This window comes from Myxocyprinus asiaticus, chromosome 2 (genome assembly GCF_019703515.2).
Source record: "Myxocyprinus asiaticus isolate MX2 ecotype Aquarium Trade chromosome 2, UBuf_Myxa_2, whole genome shotgun sequence".
NCBI lineage: Eukaryota > Metazoa > Chordata > Actinopteri > Cypriniformes > Catostomidae > Myxocyprinus > Myxocyprinus asiaticus.
The window spans coordinates 8688634-8713093 of NC_059345.1; the positions used below are offsets into that span (position 1 = coordinate 8688634).

The 24460-nt window shown below is 44.8% G+C and overlaps 1 protein-coding gene across 4 annotated transcripts in view; it reads left to right on the plus strand.

Moving 5' to 3' along the window:
• The window catches only part of LOC127454651 (adhesion G-protein coupled receptor G2-like), a 39346-nt gene that overhangs the window by 14536 nt on the left and 350 nt on the right, over positions 1-24460 (plus strand). For 3 of the 4 annotated variants that reach the window (XM_051722004.1, XM_051722018.1, XM_051722028.1), the window contains exons 10-14: positions 9758-9873; positions 10258-10526; positions 12092-12197; positions 12445-12725; positions 23339-24443. In XM_051722004.1, coding sequence (XP_051577964.1) covers positions 9758-9873; positions 10258-10526; positions 12092-12197; positions 12445-12725; positions 23339-23430 — 864 coding nt within the window. In that variant the 3' untranslated portion in view covers positions 23431-24443. Of the gene's footprint in view, positions 1-9757; positions 9874-10257; positions 10527-12091; positions 12198-12444; positions 12726-23338; positions 24444-24460 lie in introns of those variants that run through there. The other variant, XR_007899581.1, reaches the window with a different exon arrangement.

Here is a 24460-nt window from a genome sequence, read left to right on the forward strand (position 1 = left end):
ATAATTAAATGAGTGAAATTAACCTTAAAAAATAACTAATAATAAAAAATAAAAAAGCTTTTAATTAGAAACGTTTCTTTGCTGCTTGCATTTATTATTTCAAAGTATATTTTTTTCATATTTCCTGCAGAAGTTCTTGATATGGGTTTGCGTTTGATTTTCTCGAAAAAAAGAAAAATAATAACGCCATCTAACGTGACTGGATGGACTTTTTTAATTTAATATAAGCTCTTTTATTTAGATTTCATAATTTAGGATGTGAATGTCAATGTCAATTTATATATAAAGCATGATTAAAAACAACAGACTGTTGACCAATGTCCTGTACAATAATCAAGTATAAAACTCTGTATAAGGATAATACCAATGAACATACTACAATAAAACATGTAAAATACTAATAATTAACTAAACTCTGTTGGACCAAATGCCACTGAAAAAAGATGAGTTTTCAGCTGTGATTTAAAAATGCGTAAAGAAGGGGCACTTCTTATGTACAAGTGTAAGCTGTTCCAGAGTTTTGAGGCGGCTACTACAAAAGCCCTGTCACCCTTTTGCTTTAACCTGGACCTGGGAACAATCAAAGTTCTCTGTTCAGAGGACCTAAGAGACCTTGTGGGATTATGTATCTGCAGTAGATTAGAAAGGTAAGATGGGGCTAAACCATTCAGCGATTTAAAAATAAATAATAAAAGCTTAAAATCGATTCTGTAGCGCACCAGCAGCCAATGGAGAGAGACAAAGATGGGGAAGATATGATCTTGCTTGCGTGTACCCGTCAGGAGCCTGGCAGCAGCATTCTGAACCATTTGCAAATGAGACAATGATGACTGACTGACTCCTACGTAGAGAATTACAGTAGTACAGTCATGTGGAAACAAAGGCGTGAATCACTCTCTCAAAATCAATAAAAGTAAGAAGAGGCTTAACTTTGGCCAGTAATCTTAAATGTAAAAAGCTAGATTTGACAGCTGAGTTAATCTGTTTGTCAATTTTAAGAGTGTTATCAAAGAGTACACCTAGGTTCTTCAAAACTTGTTTACAAAAAGGGGCGAAAGGGCCCAGGTTTGAGGAATTGAGGATGTCCGAGCCCCCCAAAAAACAATCTCCATTTTACTTTCATTTAGATTTAGAAAGTTCATAGACATCCATACTTTAATATCATCCAAGCAGGCCAGTAAGGATTCTAAAGCACTCTTAATATTTTTTCTCAGTGACACATACATTTGCGTGTCATCTGCATAACAATGAAAAGAAAAGCCATGTTTATTAAAAATGGACCCTAAGGGCAGCATATACAGTGAAAACAAAGTGGGACTAAGGATGGACCCTTGGGGATCCCCACAAGTGAGGGGGGCAGAAGAGGATGAGACTTGACCAAAGTTAATTGAAAACCTTCTATTGGACAAGTAAGATTTAAACCATTTGAGAGCAGTTCCTTGGAAACCTACTGACTGCTCGAGGCGGAAGAGAAGGATACCATGATTTATGCTATCAAATGCTGCACTGAGGTCCAATAACATGAGAATCACAGAGTCTCCAGAATCAACAGATACAAAAATGTCAGTAAGAACTTTTAAAAATGCAGACTCTGTGCTGTGGTGTGCTCGGAACCCAGACTGGAAGACTTCAGAAACAGCATTTGTATCCAAAAAACTCTGCAATTGATTGAGAACAATTTTCTCAAGAACTTTAGAAAGGCTGTTTCAAAATGGTCTAAAGTTCATGTAAACTGTTAAATCCATATTAGGTTTTTTAAGAATAGGTTGTACCTCAGCATGTTTAAAATATGCTGGCACAGACACATTTAGAAGACAACTATTAATTATAGTCAGGATACTAGGCCCAGTAGTTTCAAAAACTTGTTTGAGAAACCTGTATGGAATAATGTCATTTGGACAGTTTAAAGGACTCAAATCATCACTGTATAGTCTTGGATTTACTCGAGAAGTTTCTCCAATGATGCTGGCAATGCGCTCAACTGAACCAGAGAAGGACATCCTCCTGTGACCTGTTGGCATGAATTGAACATTTTTTATACTAAAGCTTCATGTCAAACCATTTTTATTGACCTTTGGACTAATTCACAAAATAACCTGTGATTACAGCAAAGATTACTGTAAGTTCCTCACTTTCTTTTTAGATGCGAGTGTTTGCTAAATCAGTGTTGTACGATGTGAATGCACAAACTTTTATTACTGTTCGCATATACACTGGCGGCCAAAAATTTGGAATAATGTTCAGATTTTGCTCTTATGGAAAGAAATTGGTACTTTTATTCACCAAAGTGGCATTCAACTGATCACAATGTAGAGTCGGGACATTAACAACGTGAAAAATTACTATTACAATTTGAAAAAAAAAATCAAATCTTCTTAAACTACTTCAAAGATTTCTCATAAAAAAATCCTCCACGTGCAGCAACGACAGCTTTGCAGATCCTTGGCATTCTAGCTGTCAGTTTGTCCAGATTCTCAGGTGACATTTCACCCCAAACTTCCTGTAGCACTTGCCATAGATGTGGCTGTCTTGTTGGGCACATCTCACGCACCTTTAGCTGATCCCACAAAAGCTCAGTGGGGTTAAGATCCATAACACTCTTTTCCAATTATCTGTTGTCCAATGTCTGTGTTTCTTTGCCCACTCTAACCTTTTCTTTTTGTTTTTCTGTTTCAAAAGTGGCTTTTTCTTTGTGATTCTTCCCATAAGGCCTGCATCCCTGAGTCTTTTCTTTACTGTTGTACATGAAACTGTCAGCTGAGGATGTGAGGTGTCTATTTCTCAAACTAGAGACTCTGATGCACTTATCCTCTTGTTTAGTTGTACATCTGGGCCTTGCACATCTCTTTCTGTCCTTGTTAGAGCCAGTTATCCTTGGACTTTGAAGACTGTAGTGTACACCTTTGTATGAAATCTTCAGTTTTTTGGCAATTTCAAGCATTGTATAGCCTTCATTCCTCAAAACAATGATTGACTGACGAATTTCTAGAGAAAGCTGTTTCTTTTTTGCCATTTTGACCTAATATTGACCTCAAGACATGACAGTCTATTGCACACTGTGGCAGTTCAAAAACAAACACAAAACATCCTGGTTACTTTCATAACCTCCGTTCCCTGATGGAGGGAACGAGATGTTGTGTTGATGTAGTGACACTAGGGGTCACTCTTGGGAGCCCTAAACACCTCTACTTTTTGAAAAAAGGCCAGTGGGAATTGGCGAGTGGAATTTGCATGCCACTTCCCCGGACATACGGGTATAAAAGGAGCTGGTATGCAACCACTCATGCAGGTTTTGTGCTGAGGAGCCAAGACAAGGTCCCGGCCATTTCAGCGGGTAGTTTAGTGTTGTGGCAAGAGGGACACGTTCCCTATCTGTCACTCACTCGACATTGTGTCGATCCCTATACAAAATGCCACAACTAGCTGAACTGTGTTACGTGGACTGGCGGTGCAAGACGGGCAGACCGCTGTATGCCTCATAGCCAGCACACCAGGCCATCACGTAACCTCCCCCAATGCTCTTATGAGCGTCGAACGGTTCCTTGGGAACTCCCAAGGGGAAGACACCACGGAGACCACAACCTGTCCAGAGGAGGGGGAGGCATTTCAAGTGGAAATAGGTCACATGGTCTTACCGAGTTTTGTCAGAAGTATGTCATGTGGAGAGGTCCTACCCAACGGGGGAGGAGTTTTACAAATACGGTGACTGGGGGCAGAGAAACCTCAGCCCAAGGAAGACGCAGTTTACAGACAGAGAAACGATTTAGGGGAAGATATATCACATGGGGTCACCTATGGGGAACCAGCGCATGTGGAGCACCTACCCCAGTACAGGGCTTAGATAGCACATGTACTGGGCCGGCAGCGAGTTTCTCCGCAAACGCGTCTGCCACAGGGCTAAGGAGGAAAGTCATCCAGGGATCACAACTTGTGAACACGACTGGGAGTCAAAAGCACACGTCTTCACCTCATGGGAGGGGAAAGGTGCTATGCACAAGCTGTACACCTGGCCAGCTGTCCCGGAACTTACCTGCTCATACCTGACAACACACGGGATGAAACCAGCTCAACCCAGAGATTATAGAACCTCATAAAGGTGTTGGGTGTTTCCCAGCCCGCTGCTCTGCATATGTCTGCCAAAGAGGCACCACTGGTCAGGGCCCAGGAGGCCGCTACACTCCTAGTAGATTGGGCTCGTAACCCCACAGGGGGGCGGCACGTCCTGAGCGTTACATGCCATCACGATGTTGTCAACGACCCAGTCTTTTCCGCTGGACACAACAATGCCAAAGCTGGGTCTGCCTTCTCCTGGGGCAGCGCTTGCAGGTTCACCTCCTGATCCCTAAAAATGGTCGTGGGAACCTTGGCACATAGCCCAGTTGGGGTCTCAGGATCATGTGAGAGTAATCCGGACTGAACTCCATGCACGATTCGCTGACAGAAAATGCCTGCAGGTCCCTACCCTCTTGATGGAAGTGAGCGCAGTCAGGAGGGCAGTTGTCAAAGAGAGTGCCTTAAGCTCAACTGACTCCAGGGGTTCAAAGGGAGCTCCCGTAGACCACGGAGGACTACAGAGAGGTCCCACGAGGGGATGAGGCACGGTCTGGAGGGATTCAACCTCCTAGCATCTCTCAGGAAACTGATGATCAAGTCGTGCTTCCCCAAATACTTACCATCCACTGCATCGTGATGTGCCGAAATGGCGGCTACATACACCTTCAAGGTGGAGGGGGACAGCCACCCCTCCAGCCTCTCCTGCAGGAAGGAAAGCACCGATCCGACTGCACATCTCTGGGGGTCTTTGCGTCGGGAAGAACACCACTTAGCGAACAGACGCCACTTCAAGGCATACAGGCGCCTTGTAAAGGGAGCCCTAGCCTGAGTGATCGTGTCTACCACCACGGGTGGTAGGCCACTTAGGTCTTCCACATCCCGTCCAAAGGTCAGACGTGGAGATTCCAGAGGTCTGGTCGCGGGCGCCAGATGGTGCCCCGTCCCTGAGAAAGAAGGTCCTTCCTCAGGGGAATTCGCTGTGGGAGGCTGTCACGAGGAGCGTGAGGTCCGAGAACCACATCTGGGTGGGCCAGTAGGGTGCTACTAGGATGACCTGTTCCTTGTCCTCCCTGACCTTGCACAGGGTCTGTGCAAGTAGGCTCACTGGGTGAAACGCATAGTTGCGTAATCCCGGGGGCCAGCTGTGTGCCTGCGTGTCTATACCGAGGGGTGCCTCGGTCAGGGTGTACCAAAGCGGGCAGTGGGAGGATCATGGGAAGCAAACAGGTCTACCTGTGCTCAACCGAATCGACTCCAAATCAGCTGGACCACCTGGGGGTGGATTCTCCACTCTTCCCTGAGCATAACCTGTCATGACAGCGCATCCGCTGCGGCGTTGAGGTCACCCGGGATGTGAGTGGTTCGTAGCGACTTGAGGCACTGCTGACTCCAGAGGAGGAGACGGTGGGCAAGTTGTGACATGCAATGGGAGCATAGACCACCTTGATGGTTGATGTACGCTACTGTTGCTGTGTTGTCTGTCTGGACCAACACGTGCTTGCCCTGGATCAATGGCCGGAACCTCTGCAGGGCGAGCAGTACTGCCAACAACTCGAAGCAGTTGATGTGACAACGCAGCCGCGGGCCAGTCCAGGAGCCGTTTTGGAGGAATCTGTCGTAACCACAACATGCCTGGAGACCTGCTTTAGGGGAACCCCTGCCCATAAAAATGCAAGGTCGGTCCAAGGGCTGAAGAGGTGGTGACAGATCGGCGTGATGTCCACGCGATGTGTCCCGCAGCACCATGCCCATCTTGGGACTCGAGTCTGAAGCCAGTGCTGAAGCGTTCTTATATGCATCAATCCGAGCAGTGTGGCCACCACTGAGGATGCCATATACCCCAGGAGCCTCTGAAAAAGTTTCAGTGGAACCGCTGTCTTCTGTCTGAATGCCTTCAGACAGTTCAGCACCAACTGTACATGCTCGTAAGGCATGTACATGCTCATAAGGCGTGCCATCATCGAGACTGAGTCCAACTCCAAGCCGAGAAAAGAGATGCTTTGAACCAGGGAGAGCTTGCTCTTTTCCCAGTTGACCCGAAGCCCCAGTTGGCTGAGGTGCGTGAGCACCAGGTCCCTGTGCACACACAACACATCCTGAGAGTGAGCAAAAATTAGCCAGTCATCGAGATCATTGAGGATGCGGACGCCCACTTCCTTTAGCAGGGCAAGGGCTGCCTTTGCGACCTTCGTGAAGACGTGAGGGGACAAGGACAGGCCGAAGGGGAGGACCTTGTACTGGTATGCCCAGCCCTTGAAAGCAAACCACAGGAAGGGTCTGTGTCGAGGTAAGACCGAGATGTGGAAGTACGTGTCCTTCTGGTCTACTGCCACGAACCAATCTTGATGCCGGACGCTCGCTGAAATGCATTTTTGCATCAGCATCTTGAACAGGAGTCTGTGCAAGGCCCGGTTCAGTACTTGCAGGTCCAAGATTGGCCGCAAACTACCGCCTTTCTTTGGTACGATGAAGTAGGGGCTGTAAAACCCCTTTTTCATCTTGGCCAGAGGTACAGGCTCTATCGCACCCTTCCGTATAAGGGTAGCGAATTCCGCACACAAGGTAGCGGTGTTCTCCTGATGCTTTTCACCTGGCGAACTGAATAATGTAGCCGAGTCAGATGGTCCAGGTCAGCCATCACGACGGGTTGGAAAGCGCGAGCCACGTGTCGAAACTCCGGACGAGTGAGACCAAGGGGATAATCACATCGGACGTACTGGCGGGTAGGGCCTCGCAGCGGGACAGAGCCTGAGGCACCATGTCGAGGGGTTTCGAGTCCAGAGACATCGAAGCACTTACCTGGCTCCTGACGCCTACCATAAGATTGGTTGAGGAGGGGGGAGGAGGAATATCGTCCCCGCAGTCCGTGGGCATGTTTGTGCCACAGCTGGGCACGCAGGGGCGGGGGGTCCGCCACTGGAGTGCCAAACCTGCCGAAATGGGACGGTGGACGGCAGTCGTGAAGATGGCTATGCACACCTGACATGTGACCCAAGGAACAAGAAAACCACTCTTTTGTTGAAGTTTTGGGTACCACAGCCTCTTGGGCATGCAGCAAAAAATTTAAAAAAAGATTCTCCTCCCGGCCCTCCACCGAGGGATGAAGTGGTCTGTCTACCAGCTCCATAAAAGCGGGTCTTCTCGTCCCTGGGTCGCCCGTCTCAGGGGCACTTCGAAGCCTTCCTAGGGTTCGTGGCCAGCCATGAGACGGGTGGTGTCTGCTTCCTGCGGTGGGCTCCATGCTGGAGCCGGGCCGCAGGGGTGGGAGATGGGGGGCGTCAAGGAACCGTGCCTTGTCAGCCTCTCTCATGTCGACCAGGTTGAGCCAAAGGTAGCCATGGGCCATCAGGGTGGACATTGCCTGCCCGAGAGACAGCGCCGTGACCTTCATCGCTCAGAGAGCAAGGTCGGTTGCCGAGCACAGTTTCTGCATCAATCCCGGGTCAGAACTACCCTCGTGCAGCTCTTTTAGCACCTTGGCTTGGTGTATCTGCAGGAGAGCCATGGCGTGCAGGGTGGAGGTGGATTGTCCAGTGGCACCGTAGGCCTTAGCCGTCAGAGACGACGTAAGCCTACAGGCCCTGGACGGAAGCTTCAGGTGCCCATGCCAGGTGGTGGTGCTCTGCGGGCACAAGTGCACCGTGAGCAACTTATCCACCTGGGGGATCACCGAATACCCCTTGGCCGCCCCACCATCGAGGGTAGTGAGAGCGGGGGAGATGAAAGATCAGGATCGGATAGTAAAAGGTGCCCCCCATGATCTTGTAAGCTCCTCATGCACTTCTGGGAAGAAAGGAATGGGGGCGGGGTGCGGCCGTGAGCGGCACTCTGGGCCCAGGAACCAATCATCAAGCCGCGAGGGTTCAGGGGAGAGTGGAGGGTTCCACTCTAGCGCGATGCTCGCTACTGCCCGGGAAAGCATGTCCATCATCTCCACGTCGGCCTGACACTGGGGGACCATACCCAAAGGAGGAATCCCAGCCGAAGTCTCTGCGTTAAAGTGAACGAGCCACTCTCCGATGCTGCGCTCGATAACTCATCGTCTTCCCGGGCCCTGAATAAGAGGTCGAACTCACCCTGAGACAAGCCAGCGGTCTCATCTGAGAGCCCAAACAGGGCAAGCGAGCCTGCTGAGGAATGGGAGGTCCATGGGGGGTTACCCAGCAGAGGTGGTCCCATTGGAGTCCCCAAATCGCCCCCAGTACCGACACAGCCTCATACCCGTAGGTAGAAAGACCGAGGTGGGGAGCCGCTGGGGTGGCTTGCTTTCTTACGAAGGCAAGCCGCGACCACAATGTTGCCATGATCATGTTCTCGCAATAAGGACAAGACCCATCCACGAACGATGTCTCCACGTGGGCAGCGCCCAGACATCAGAAGCGGAGAGATAACAACCGCAACCAGGAATAACACAAACGGAAAGGCATCTTTAAAAAGACGTTCCGTGTGTGCCGCTCATTTAGAATTGAAAATATACTCTTTTTTTTTAGAATATACTCTTTTTGTTTGTTCTGCCGAAGTGCCCAGGGACGTTCTCTGCACTCCACAGGTGCAGAGGGGAAGAAGCCGCTGAAATGCGCCATAAAATCCAGCAGTTTGAGGTGAATTGAATTCAGTGCACTGAATGCAATCGCACGGCTCCGAAGAGAAAATCTGAATGAGTGGTTGCATACCAGCTCCTTTTATACCCGTATGTCCGGGAGAGTGGCATGCAAATTCCACTCTGCAATTCCCATTGGCTTTTTTTCAAAAAGCAGAGGTGTTTAGGGCTCCCAAGAGTGAACCCTAGTGTCACTACATCGACACAACGTCGAGTGAGTGACAGATAGGGAAACAATGTTAAGCTTCATTTAATGAACCAAATAGCTTTCAACCAAATTAGCAATTTAGCATGATTACTCAACGATAAGGTGTTGGAGTGATGGCTGCTGGAAATGGGGCCTGTCTAGATTTGATCAAAAATTACTTTTATCAAATAGTGATGGTGCTGTTTTTTACATCAGTAATGTCCTAATCATACTTTGTGATCAGCTGAATGACACTTTGGTGAATTAAAGTACCAATTTCCTTTCGAAACAGCAAAATCTTTACATTATTCCAAACTTTTGGCTGCCAGTGTATGTTAAAAGCTTCCTATACTCATTTACTTGTCAGTCTGAAGCCTTTCTTATATGGCGTTTTCACGGGTGCTCTGTTTATGAATGTTTGGAATTCGCTAACATTACAGAAGTTGTACTGACAAATATGGAGAATACGAAGAGTTCGTGAATCCAGCAAAACATTTTCAAGAAGCCCCATTTTACGCAGAAATTACTCCCAATTCTTTCAGAAATTTACAAAATTTTCATAAATGAGGCCCATTGCTTGCCACCTACTGGTGTAAAGATATAGTGTATGGAAATATTTAGTGAACTCATCAGTGAACGAATCGCATTTGTGAACTGATTTGAAAGAATCAGCATCCCCGTAATTGCCGAAAATGGTATTAGCAATGCCAAGACCATGGCTATGTTCCCACATAACACTCGTACTGATAAAATGTATAGGCCTAACTTGAAAGTACTATGAGCTTGGGCTGAAAACATTTGTCAAATGCATTAATGTAAATGTAGGTTACATTTAGAAGTTAATTAGTGATAATTTCCTGTCCTAAAACTGTTTGAATTTTAATCCACCTCTTTTCTCCACCATTAACACTAAATAGGTTGAGCTGAATATTGACCAACTCCACTGGGATATATTGTCAATCATCAGCTACATAGGCTGCGGGCTGTCTGCTTTATTTTCTGCTTGCTCCATCTTGTCCTATATTGTCAACAGGTGCTGTTTCCCCTGTTTTTAAATAAATGTGTATATAATATGTCACATTATTCCATTATTTACACTGGTATCAAAAGTGAGTGTATAAATGCAATCTAAAGATGCTTTATTTATGTATGTCTGAGTCAGAAAGTAATGGGGACACAGGGCAAAATTGCCTCCAAATGTAACAAATATCCCCCCCAATTTTAAACTGGAGGCAATTTTAAAAACAATCTAATAATTTTTTTGAAACCAAAAAAGTGCCCCTTAAACCTGCTCTAGGGATTTGTTCCAAATGCCCCTTTATATAAAAAAAGTTCATTTCTGACACTGATGCATATATTATATATGTCTAACAAAGCTAAGATTATCTCTATAGAATATGTTTTTGTTTTTTTACAGTAATGCAAGGAAAGAAGTGTCGAGCAGCATCCATGTGTCTCTGAGTGGCGCTCTGTTGCTCCTCAACATAAGCTTCATGCTCAGCGAGTGGGCTGCCACACTGACAATGAATGGAGTTTGTGTGTTTATTGCCGTGGCGATACACTACAGTCTGCTGTGCTGCTTCACCTGGATGGCCATTGAAGCCTTGCACCTCTACATTCTTCTCATCAAAGTGTTCAACATTTACATAAAATACTACATGCTCAAGATGTCCCTGATCGGATGGGGTGAGCCATAAGTTCAAATACAGTATACGAAAACATAAAAACATACAGCAGACAAAGTCTTATTAGAAATGCAGAAAGCATTAAAAAATTAACATTTACTTAACTTCATTGTTGGAAACCCACATTAATTTTCTTTTTCCGTGGAACACACCTCTTTTTTTTTTATACAAAGGAGGTAGGCAGTGGCCAGTGGCCAGTGGCCTGTGGCTCTTATGTTCCAAAAATGACAAAAAGTAAGCTAATAATACCATAAAAATAGTCCACATGACTTGCGTGCTATATTCCAAGTCTTCTGGGCTGGTTGCACCAGCTATATGTAAGCTTCAACTTGATATAGCGTAAATGGACACTAAGTCACAATTTAAGCACTACTAAATATTTGAGTGTGTCACCACCATTAAACTTCGGTGAAGCATAAACATAAGTATACGTTAAATATTTACGGATACCGACCAGAAGTAAAGGTTTGAATAAAAGACAGACCAATTTAATGACATCAGTTAGCTCATGTTTTAGACTTCAAGTCTTTAGACATACAGTATATGATGATGTATGGTGACTTTTTAAAGGCTCTTCAGCAGTGTTCAAATTGCGTAAGAACTCTTAAACATTAATGCAGGGAAAGATTACAGTATTGCGGTGAAAGATAAAAGAGTTTGGGGCTGCAGAAAAAGTGCTGCTGTTAGCTGTGAAAGCACAGGATACTCTACGCTGTTTGAAGTAATTACTTCAGACGCACATACAATTCTCCAAGAATCCCTATGGGAATCCCTACAAAAAATTCACAGAATAATTTGATATATTGATTAAAATAATTCATTTTGACATTGAAATTTTGCAGACAAATCAGAAGTGTTCAGTTTTGATCATTTATTAATGCACTGTATTGTAATTGGTAAAAACATCAAACTGATAAATAGCCACGTGTCATATGTCTTTGGAAAGCTCTCAGAAAAGTAGAATACAACCAGCTATTTGTCACAGACAAAATATAGCGAGTAATAGCTAGGTATATTTCTATGACATACATGCTACATGTAAACAGGTGTTTATTATAAGCCGCGTTTTCACTTATACCTTCAAGAAATAAACAGAACATAAAATATCATACCATTACATAGAGGAGGCGATTATCTTTAAAACGAGCCCACACACAACATAATCAGATGCATAGATCATTAGATATTCCACACGAAGCACAATGTGTACAGCACTAATATTGCTATCTGGCCAAAAACACGTTAGCTTTCCTGGATCAGATGACTTCATCTGAAATTATTTAGTACATTGTCCAGAGTCATGGAATGCTTAACCAATTGTTTTAGGATTGGGGAGTTGTATGGGCTTATAAAAGTTGTATGGGCTACTTTTGTGGCACTTTTAACTTTTTTGGGGCTTGACAGAATTTTCAGTTTTGGGTGAGCTATCCATTTCAGTTATGATAGCTTCAAGTGTATAAGAGTGTTTACGGACCATGTGAAGATGCTAGATAAATAAAAACAAGTTAAATCAAGGCGATCATTGAAATGAGGTGGCTCATTCTGGTGATTTTCTCCTCTTGACAGGAATCCCTGCTCTTATTGTTGGAGGCTTGCTAACGGTTTATGATAGTCATCCTTTTTATGGCAGCAAAGCAATGACACTTTCAGATACCAATACAACAAATGCAGTGTAAGTCCTCAAATTACAATTTTCCACCCATCACAACTGAATTTTACCCAGGCAAACAATCCATTGAGTTTAGTTATTGTGAGTAAACTTGATGGATTATGAGTTACAGTTTTCTTACATCTCACAAATGTCTAATTCTATCTCAAAAGAATTGATTATTTAATGGAAAGAAATAAAACAAAAATGGCCATGCACATAACAGTTTAGTTACTGAAACTTTCAGCATGGTTTATTTTGTTCATTACAGATGCTGGATCAAAGAGCCTCTCATCCTCTATGGCGTGAACCTTTCCTACTTCACCCTTGTGTTCCTGCTTAACTTCGGAATCCTAATCACAATCTCCAAACAGATCTTCATGCTACGGAAAGTGGACATCAAACATGAGAGGATACAAACTTGCAAAGATGTCACCACAGTGCTGGGCCTCATGTGTCTGTTGGGCACCACATGGGGTTTGGCCTTCTTCACCTCTGGATATACCAACTACCCAATACTGTACCTTTTCTGCATCTTAAACACAATGCAAGGTAGGTTTAAATAAATGTTCTAAGTTCAATGCAAGTTAAGCTCAGTTGAAAACATTTGTAATGTTGATTATCACAGAAAATATTTCCGACTCGTCCATCGTTTATTTAAAGAAAAAAGAAGCCAAAATTAGGTTAGAATAAGGCATTTACAGTGGAAGCGAATGGGGAATTTAGTTTAGCGTACAGGGTTTTCCAGCGTTACATAGCAATATTGGATAGAACTTTACACTGATAAGGTTATTAAGCAATTTTATCACACTAAAATCATGTTAACATATATTGTTTACAGTTATATATTTTATACAGCGCATATTTTAATGTCTATGGACTGGCCCCATTCACTTCCATTGTGCCTTATTGTAACTGCATATTTACATTTTTTTAAATAAACGGGAGACATGCCGAAATTATTTTTTGTGGTACTGGTAATCAGCATTATGCCACAAATGCTGTCGATTGAGCTTAGCTTGTATTGAACCTGAAACATTCCTTACATTTCAGTGGGACTAAAAAGCCAAAGAACCATAGTGATCCATAAAGATGTAGGCAGCACTATTGGTATGATGTATACTTCTTTGCTGTCATTTGTTGATAAGAAGGACCCTGCTGAAAAGACCAGCTCACACCACATTTTCCATGTTGGTTCAGGCTGGTTTATGCTTGTTTGGTGCTGGTATAGCTGGTAGACCAGCAAGGTATTTTGGGTGAAGCTGGTTGACCAAGGAAGTCTTAAGAAATCTGGTGGGGACTAGGGGTGGGTAAAAATATTGATTTCCCGATGCAACAAGATCGTCTCGGGTTACTTGACTGTAACCCTTGTTCCCTGAAAAAAGCTACACTTAATGCTGTGCTTGATTCAGCGCTTATGGGAACGTCTTTAGGAGTGACCAGCTGTGAATATGTGTGCAACACGTCAGTGAAATTGACTAGAACCTTTATAGCCTCTGTTGGTGACATCATCAGAATGCACCAGTACCAGGGGCTATAAATAGATGTGCCACAGGTGCATCGTCAGGTATATTTGTCTGAAGAGCAGTCCTGGGACATCCTCAGTGCGGCAATGAAGCGCAGCATCTCGTTCCGCTTTTTCAGGGAACAAGGGTTAGGCTACACTTAATGCTGCGCTTGATTCGGTGCTTATGGGGACGAGAATACCCACACCGCCTCACTGTGGGTGTCTGGACCCCTTACGGTTGTGTAGTGTGTGCTTGCAAGAATGCAAAAGGTCTCAGACATGAGCTTGTGATGTTGACTCAAGGACATGAGAGCCCGGAGTGGCATGAACATCCAAACTATAAAACCTTATGAATGTGTGCGGAGAGGACCAGCCTGCCGCATTACAAACATGCTGCAGAGGGGCACCCCCCGCCAAAGCTTTATAAGAAGCAACCCCCCTGGTAGAATGACCCCTGATGCCCTGAACACACAATCTGTGAAGTTTCTCCTGATCCAGCATTGTGAACGGCGGAGGACAGAAGGCCTCAAGAGTGACCGGATGTACGGTCGAGAAAGGAACCTTAGGCAGGTAGTCAGGATGAGGATGCAATATCGCTTTCGCCATTCCTGGGGCAAAGTCTAAGTAGGATGGTAAGACAGACAGAGCCTGCAAATCCACAATTCTTTTTAAAGAAGTAATAGCCATAAGAAAAACCATCTTTAGAGTCAGGAGCTTGTCAGACACCAACTCTAGAGGTTCAAAGGGGGTCTCAACCAGACCCTCAAGTACTATAGCTAAGTCCCATGAAGGGATCCTGTTCTAACGGGAGGCCTCAGTCGCATGGCCCCACGAACGAAGCGAGCAAGCAAAGGATGTTGCCCCAGTGGCACCCCATCAATCAAGGCATGGTAAGCCGACAGAGCGGCCACATAAACCCTGAGAGTGGCGGGGCATGTGCCTACTGATAATTTCTCCTGCAGGAAGTCCAGAACTGAAGCAATCTGGCAGTTAACTGGATCTGCATTATGTGCAGTGCACCACCTTTCAAAGACACCCCGTTTATTGGTATAACTTTTTCTAGTGGAAGGAGCCCTAGCACTCAGAATGGTCTCAATAACTTCAGGTGAAAACCCAGTGTCCCTCAGTTGGTACCCTTCAGGGGCCAAACATGAAGGTTCCACAGCTCGGGCCGGGGATGAAATATTGTCCCCTGTGCTTGAGACAGAAGGTCCCTCCTCTCCGATATCGCCCAAGGCGAGCCGTCGAGGAGAGATATTATCTCTGAGAACCATACTCTGTTCGGCCAAAGATCAGAGGCAAGATCCTTGTTGACAAACTCTGGCTAGAACTCCCGGGAGCAGAGAAACCGGAGGAAACGCATACAGGTGCATTTTGGGCCATGTATGTGCCATTGCGTCCAGACCCAGGGGGGCAGGGTGACTCAGAGCAAAGTAGAGGGGACATTGCGCTGTCTGTTGGGAGGCGAAGAGGTCCACCTCTGCTTCGTAAAATCTTAACCAGATTTGTTTCACTACCTCGGGGTGGAGTTTCCATTTTCCCATCCGTATTTTCTGTCTGGGCAGTAAATCTGCTCCCACATTCAGGCATCCAGGGATAAACACTGCTTTGAGTGACAGGAGCTTGCCCTGGGCCCAAAGAAAAATCTGCCGCACTAATCTGTTTAGCTGGCGCAAACGCAGACCTATTTGGTGATTTATCTAAGAGACTGCCGCTGTGTTGTCCACCCGCACCAGGACATGGCAGCCTCTCAGATGCTGGAGGAAGTACTTCAGGGCCAGAAATACAGCCATCAACTCAAGACAGTTGATGTGCCAATCGAGCTGATGACCCTCCCATTCCCCTTGAGCTGGACGACCATTTAAGACCGCTCCCCAGCCCGACAGGGAGGCATCTGTCATTAGCAATCTGCGACGGCAAGTCACACCTAGAGTGGGACCCAAGGCAAGGAACCGGGGTCTGAACCACATAGAGAGGGTACGTAGCCCGTGGCGCGTAACCCTTATCTGCCTTCAGGGATTGGCCCTTGGATGAAATCCCCTGGCTTTGAGCCACAACTGAAATGGTCTCATATGCAAAAGGCCCATAGGGATCACAGAGGACGCAGATGCCATGAGACCTAACATTCGTTGATACTGAGGAACAGTATGATCTTGGCCTAGCCTGACTTTGCTCAGGGTATTCTGAATGGTCTCAATTCGAGCGGGAGATAGCTGTGCCCGCATCGTGATTGTATTCCATACAATCCCTAAATATGTCGTTCTCTGGGCAGGAGAAAGAACGCTTTTCTTGTCATTGAGTCTCAACCCCAGAGAAACTAGATGAGCTAAGATGACATTTCTGTGCTGTAATGCCAGTTCTTGCGATTGTGCTAGTATCAGCCAGTCATCTATGTAATTCAAAATGCGGATGCCCTGGAGTCGCAATGGAGCCAGTGCTGCATCCATGCACTTTGTGCATGTGCGAGGTGATAAGGCTAGGCCGAATGGTAGAACCCGATATTGGTAACCTTCACCCCCGAAACCAAACCTCAGGAACTTCCTGTGTTGTGGCAGTATTTCTATATGAAAGTATGCATCCATGAGATCGATCGTGACTAACCAATCGCGATGTTGAATTTGTGACATGATCATCTTGACAGTTAGCATCTTGAACTTAAGCGCCTTGACTGAGTGGTTCAAGCCTCGAAGATCTAAAATCGGACACAATCCTCCATCCTTCTTGGGAACCAGGAAGTATCTGCTGTAGTAACCTGACTCTCTCTCTCTGGAAGGGGAACATGTTCTATGGCAACCATCTCTTGTGACCGGTGGGGAACACACCGTTGAAATATGGCAGACGGAGAACGAATTGAATTCTGTAGCCCTTTTCTACTGTCTTTAGGACCCACATAGAATTACCTGGCAGTAGCTTCCACACTGCCAGGTTCTCTGAAATGGATACCAATTTTGATATTTCCTGTTGAGGGGATGTTGGATGTTCCGTTCCCTGGGCAACAACAGGAAGCATCGGAACACTCAACATTTCGCTGGAAACTGCTGCCCCCGAAACACCAGAGGCGGTGGGGATGGAGAGGTTTCATGGGGGTGTTGGGAAGGAGCGGGTAGATGTTTTGCCTGCCCCATCCCAAGGGGGGCTACCCCAACAATGCTGGGCACAAGACCGTCATGACTTCTTCTTTTTGGAAATAATGGTCCTGAGGTCTTGCTTTGGAGGCTGCTGAGGGCGACGATCCGGTCCCCAATCTTTACGAGGGGGAGCACGACTCGCCACACTTTGTTTTTGAGCCTCCCTTCTAGAAGGACCGGGGTGAGGCTGGGTGGCCGGCAGCCCCTCCCCCTGAGTGCGGCGAGGAAGGAATTGCACAAAGGCTTCCTCGTGTTTTTTGGTATGCCTGTAACACCGCCATTGTATGTAGCGCAGCACCAGCCTGACCTGCTGCTAGATAAGCTTTCCCCACAAGCGTTAAGGTGGCTCTACACGGCTTTGTTGGGAGAGTTGGTCTTTTTAATGATGATGTTAAACCAGGCGAGAGACAGCCCGTGAGTGTCTCTTCTACCTGTGGCATCATCTTATACCCCCTTGCCTTAGCACCCACGACAGTCAAATATGTCAACGTCAAAGGCACAAAGATACGGGAAGTATAAGGTTTCCCCCATGAATGAGTCAACTCGTCATGGAGGTCTTCAAAGAAGGGGAGAGACTGATTTTGTGTTCCCTTCCCCTGGCCACCAGACAGAAATCTGTCTTCTAGTTTCGATCGTTTGGGGTTCTCTTGTTCGTGTGGCCAGACTAGCTGTAATCTGGCCACCGCACGAGTAACCATCTCGAGTAATACCTCAACCGCTTTGTCATCACGTGAGGAATGTTCAGTGGTAGGCAACTCAAAGTCTGCAGACTCAAGAGGTTCATCATACCCCTCATGAACCGAAGAAGCGCCAGGGCGCACTTCGAGATCACGCGAGGGACAAACTGGATCTGGAGAGAGAGCGAGCGATAGGGATGGACCCGTCTCTTGCTCCTCAGCCAGATCCATACGTGAGCCCCACGATGGAATGGTGGGTGCTGGCTTTTGGAAGTAAGCGAGACGAGTGCGCAGCGTCTTCACTGTGAACAGCTCACAATGCTCACACTCGCCTCGATCCAACGCAAGAGCAGCGTGCTCTTCCCCCAAACAAACAAAAAAAAACTGGTGTGTGTCCGATTCAGCCATAGAATGTAAGCATGGAAACACACACTGTTTGCTTTGCTGATCGTTCATTTTTTTTTCTTTTGTCTTTTCCACACTTGAATGACAGAGAAAGAGAAAGTTTTCTGCACACTGCCTGACAAATGTAACTCCTATCAGAAGAAAAATAGAGAGCTGAGAAGCTGAGAAGCACAAACACATCACAGAGTGGTCTGAAGACAAAAGACCTGACGATGCACCTGTGGCACATCTATTTATAGCCCCTGGTACTGGCACATTCTGATGCTGTCACCAACAGAGGCTATAACGGTTCTAGTCAATTTCATTGACGTGTTGCACACATATTCACAGCTGGTCACTCCTAAAGACGTTCCCATAAGCGCTGAATCAAGCGCAGCATTAAGTGTAGCTTTTGATAGGGAACTTCATTTGAACAATCTCGATATCGATTCTTAAATCCCAAGACCGATCTTTTACTCTATGCACAACCCTTCACTACAATGAGAGTAAATCACTTGCATTGGCAACCAAACTTTGCGTTATGTGACTAAAATGTAAATATTTGTCAATTGGCTGGTAAATTTTTACATTTCACTCACCAGTTATTGTGCAGTATGGTGGTGGAGTATTCAGTAGTGAGGTCTTTTCACAGCATGTTGAGAGTAAAAGTTGTTCCATGTAATGTGTGTCCAAAGACGAGATCCACGCGACCCATTTGTCATTACATATAATGTACCCTTTCTGTTCCCTACGGTCAGTTGTTGATCAAAAACAACAACAAAATACACATTTAATTCTAATAATGCATGGCACAGATGAGATAAACCATTCGAGTCTCTCTCATTAACATGCGCTCATTTGCAGATGCTGTTTACAAAAATGCTGGTTTTGTTAATGAGACAGTACCACTTTTAGTTTAGTGTTCAACAAATCAGCGTAAATACTTGTAAATAGTACAAATTATGTAATTAAACAATAAACATGTAACACAAAATAGTATTTGAAATATAATATCTTATGTATTGATTAATGCATGGATTTGTTCATTTTTAAAAAGACAAAATGTGACCAAAATTATGAAAAACTAATAAAATATAATTAGAAAAAAATGAATATTGTTGTAATGTACCTAGTTAGAAGGTCCCCTGTATAATTAACAGCATTAGCTGGGAGAGAGTTTTTTTCCAATGTAAGCAAAAGTGACATTATAACTGAAATATACCCATATGAATTGATATTACAGATGTGCCCGAAGCCGAATACCTTAATATTTGGAAGACTGATATCCAACGAGCACAGGCATAAAGCGATATTTTAAATAAACATATAGAAAATTGCAAAGCAATGATGAGTCTGTGAAGCCAATATTACTACAGTGTAAACCTTATGAATGAAAATGCGCATGGTGATTTTAGGTTCAGATGACCACATTCTCGACTCCATTTGCCGTCTCAGTTAATTGTGCGCATCTAAGAAATCTAAGTTTGTATAGAGTATTAACTATATCATACATATTTTCCACTTCTTGAAAGGTCTGTTTGAAATGTTTGATCATATTAACAACAAATGTTTCACACAATTCACAATTCCCCACCTAAATGCTATGTTTAATTGCTGACCAAAGAAGTGATGATTTTATAGTGGAGCTCGACTCTAAGTTGACCACATTTATATCCACATAAAGGTATTTATCTGGTTAATCCTTTATTCCAAAAATGTTTAAATGCTCCATAGAGGTTTAAATACTTCATAGAGTGTAAATCTATTCAGAATATTCCTGCACATGGAGGATTCCAAAAAAAAAAAAAAAACATGCAAATTGTTTCGCTTTTCATTTTTAGAAATATATAGAGGTTCAATCTTGATCTAATTCTGCATATGTAATTTAACTAATTGTCAGGTGTATTTTGTTGATTCAAGTCTTTTATTTTGAAAAGTTTAGTTCCTGTTCCCTTGTCATGTGATTCCTGTTTTCCCTCCATGTTCATGTGTCATGTTTTCATTGGTTTATTGTTTAATTATCTTGTTATCAGTTCTGTTTGTTCATTGGTTTATGTTCCCCCATGTCCATGTATTTAAGCCTCATGTTTTCCATTGTGTAGTGGTCAAGTATTAAATGTGATTGTATGTGTTTGTCAAGCCGTAGTCAAGCCGTAGTCAAGCCGTAGTCAAGCCGTAGTCAAGCCGTAGTCAAGCCGTAGTCAAGCCGTAGTCAAGCCGTAGTCAAGCCGTAGTCAAGCCGTAGTCAAGCCGTAGTCAAGCTCATGTTTATGATTTATGTTTCACGTTTCTAGTTAGGGTTTTTTGGTTCACGTTTATAAATAAACTGCACTTGGGTTCTTCATCTTCACGTCTTCATCATTGCCATCATTGTCAGCAGTTCCAGCATACGTTACAGAATACTAGACCAACCATGAACTCAGCAGTTTTACTTCTGCGCCTACGTCAGGGGAATCGTCCCCTGGAGGACTATGTTGAGGACTTCTGCGGTCTAGCCAGCCAGGTGGACTTTAATGAGGTTGCCCTCAAAGACTGTTTTAGATTTGGACTGAATGAGTCCATTTCTTTTCTGATGCCTGGCGGTCACAGTTCCCTCAGCCTGGCTCAATATATCGACCTCGCCCTACGGTTCATTGGTTCCCCGTTCACTGTGGGGGAGGCAGATGCCGAGCCAGAGTTCCACGTCATGGCCGCCGCCGAGCCAGAGTTCCACGTCATGGCCGCCGCCGAGCCAGAGTGCCACGTCATGGCCGCCGCCGAGCCAGAGTGCCACGTCATGGCCGCCGCCGAGCCAGAGTGCCACGTCATGGCCGCCGCCGAGCCAGAGTGCCACGTCATGGCCGCCGCCGAGCCAGAGTGCCACGTCATGGCCGCCGCCGAGCCAGAGTGCCACGTCATGGCCGCCGCCGAGCCAGAGTGCCACGTCATGGCCGCCACCGAGACAGAGTGCCACGTCACGGCAACGCCTCAGCCTGCTCCATGCCACGTCACGGCAACGCCTCAGCCTGCTCCATGCCACGTCACAGCAACGCCTCAGCCTGCCCCATGCCACGTCACAGCAACGCCTCAGCCTGCCCCATGCCACGTCACAGCAACGCCTCAGCCTGCCCCATGCCACGTCACAGCAACGCCTCAGCCTGCCCCATGCCACGTCACAGCAACGCCTCAGCCTGCCCCATGCCACGTCACAGCAACGCCTCAGCCTGCCCCATGCCACATCACAGCAACGCCTCAGCCTGCTCCATGCCATGTCACAGCCACACCTGAGCAGTGGGACCTGGAGATGGTTCCCACCCTTATACCCACCCTTAGTTCTCCTGAGCAGGCAAGGGGAACTTTCGGTCCTCCGACCCCGCCTGGACCCTCCGAGCCCTGGACTTCACCTTGGCCTGTCGGTCCCTCGACATTGCCTCAGCTCGGCGTTCCCTCAGCTCCACTACGGTCCTTCAGCCTGTCGGCTGTGCCGGGGTCCCTCGTCCCTCCAGCTCCTCCTTGGTCTGTCGGTCACCTGGCTCCGCTTTGGCTCTCCGATCCTCTGGCTGCGCCTCGTCCCTCCGATCTGTCAGCTTCACCAGGGACCTCCTTCCCTACGGCTCCACCTTGGTCCTCAGTCCCTCCGGCTCCACCTCAGTCTTCTGATCCCTCAGCTCCGCCTTGCTCCTCCGAGCCTCCAGCACCGCCTTGGTCCTCCTTGCCATCGGCTCCACCCTGGCCCTTCGAGTCTTCGGCTACTCTCCGGGCACCAAGTTCCATGGCTCCGCCCCTCGAGCCTCTCACGGCTCCACCTTCCATGGCTTCACCCCTCAAGCCTCTCATGGCTCCACCCCCCACGGACTTTGCCTAGGTCCCATGCCCCTCGCCCTTTCTCGCCATGCCACGCCCCACACCTAAATACACCCCCCCCCCCCAGCTCCCTACAGAACTTTGAATTTATGTCATGTTTTACATGTTTTGTTTATGTGTTGGTGTCAGGAGCCACCCCTTAGTGGGGGGGATATGTCAGGTGTATTTTGTTGATTCATGTCTTTTATTTTGAAAAGTTTAGTTCCTGTTCCCTTGTCATGTGATTCCTGTTTTCCCTCCATGTTCATGTGTCATGTTTTCATTGGTTTATTGTTTAATTATCTTGTTATCAGTTCTGTTTGTTCATTGGTTTATGTTCCCCCATGTCCATGTATTTAAGCCTCATGTTTTCCATTGTGTAGTGGTCAAGTATTAAACGTGATTGTATGTGTTTGTCAAGCCATAGTCAAGTCAAGTCTAGTCAGGTTATAGTCAAGTTCATGTTTATGATTTGTTTCACGTTTCTAGTTAGGGTTTTTTGGTTCACGTTTATAAATAAACTGCACTTGGGTTCTTCATCTTCACGTCTTCGTCATTGCCATCATTGTCAGCAGTTCCAGCATACGTTACACTAATTAATTATGTCCTCCACAAAAATATGTGAACACAAAATAAGACTCGATTGTATCATATAACTTTCTGATAGAGATTTACAGTGGTTTCAGTTTGTAGGCTATATTAATTTATACTAATTTTTTTAATATTCATATTTGTATTTAATATTCACTGCAAAATGTGTGCTTGACATTTTACAATTGCTTGACACCTTGTGCCTCCAGAATAACATTGTTACTTGCACACTGCACAGACATAAAAAAAGAATTTTGTTTCAGAAGATATTAATGTCGAAATACTAGGAGAAACCACAGTTAACAACATACTCCACAGTTTATATAACCTACATATTCAGTTTCATCTGGTGAGAAAAAAATAAAGCATATATCAATAAAATAATTAATAATATTTACATAGGCATATCCGAGGCATACTTTATGTACAGAAGCTATAGCCTAAATGTAAGAGTTACATTTTAAAATTAGTGTTAATCACTTCCGGTTTAAACCATGCCCACATCCGGTTCTATCCGAATACAGATACAGTTACAGATAATTTGGCATAATGGCTTTGCTGCACACCCCTAATCAATATCGAATCGAATCGAATTGAAAATGGAATCGGAACTTGTGAATCGGAATCTAATTGAATCGGGAAATCTGTATCAATACCGTAGCGGGAACACCAGCACAACAGCATCCAAAATACAACATATGCTGGTGACCAGCAGTGCTGTTTTGAGAAATAACACAGCTGACTTCCAAAGAACAGTAAAATTGGGAACTAGGGGTAAATGGTACCCCTAATTCTGCGAAACTCTTGCAAGAAACTCTCGCATTTGCTGCTACCAAGGGGATGGCCTAGGGTGAATCTTGTGAGAGTTTCGAATGAGGGTTACTAGCCACGACTGTAATTAAAAGGATGTGAAATACAAAGGAACAGGCTCTTTATTTCTCTGCTACAACAAAAGTAGAAGAAAGTGGTGTAAATGCTCAAGAAAGTGGGAAATGTAACTTCTTGCTTCATGCTGCTCTGGAACATTAGCTTGATAATTGTTCTGTCTGTTCACAGGGTTTTATATCTTTATGTGGATGTGTGTGACAGTGAGGAAAAACCAACAGCAAGCAACTCATTCCAGGACTAAATCCACTATGGACTCCTAAACATAGAGACATCCCAAGCCATTTTTTAACTAAGACACATTTCATGAGAAGACATGTTCTAGTGGTTTGGCTCCATTTTGGACCTTTTATTTTTGTCATAATTAACTTTTTTTATTTTACAGATATTCAAAACAACCAAACATGACAATATATTATCCACTCCACCAACACACAGGATGCTTTTAAAAAGATGGTTAACCCCAAAATGAAAACTTTGTCCTCATTTACAACAAATGAGATGTAAGAAATGACTCAGTTTCACCATGAGCTGTTTGGTTTAGCTTTTATCTAGAGTACTTCCTTCACAGCTGATAACAGTCCATCATGGTCAATTTAGAAACAGATTTCTGTTTGAAACTATCCAGAAATAAACCACACAATAGCTCATGTTAAAAATGTTAACAACTATTATTTGTAAATAAGAAACTGTAAATACATTTTTTATTATTATTAGTGTTATCAAGTTGAGTAATAAATGTTTATGTCTAAAATGATTTGCCCAAGTGTATTTTTGTGCCAATTTGCAACACATTACAATAATGTTAGTGCCAGAACATTTCATTGCTAATAAAGGGTCAGTTCACCAAAAACATTTTTTATTAATTCATCATTTACTCATTTACCCTCATGCCATCCCAGATGTTCTCACCCAAAACCAACTGGATCCCTTCAGTAGACTTGGATTAAACCACTGAAGTCTTATAGATTACTTTTATGATGCTTTTATCTCCTTTTTGGAGCTTTTGGAATTCTGGTCACCATTCACTTGCATTATATGGATCTACAGGGCTGAGGTATTTTTCTAAAAACCTTAATTTGTGTTCAGCGGAAGAAAGAAAGTCATACACATCTGAGATGGCATGAGGATGAGTAAATGATGAGAGCATTTTCATTTCTGGGTACACTATTCCTTTAAGTGACAACTTAACACAAATAGTGCATTCAGCTGTTGTCGTTTTTTTTTTATTTATTATTATTATTGTTATTATATTTATGTTTTTATTCATATCTGTCTGGATTTTTTCATTTT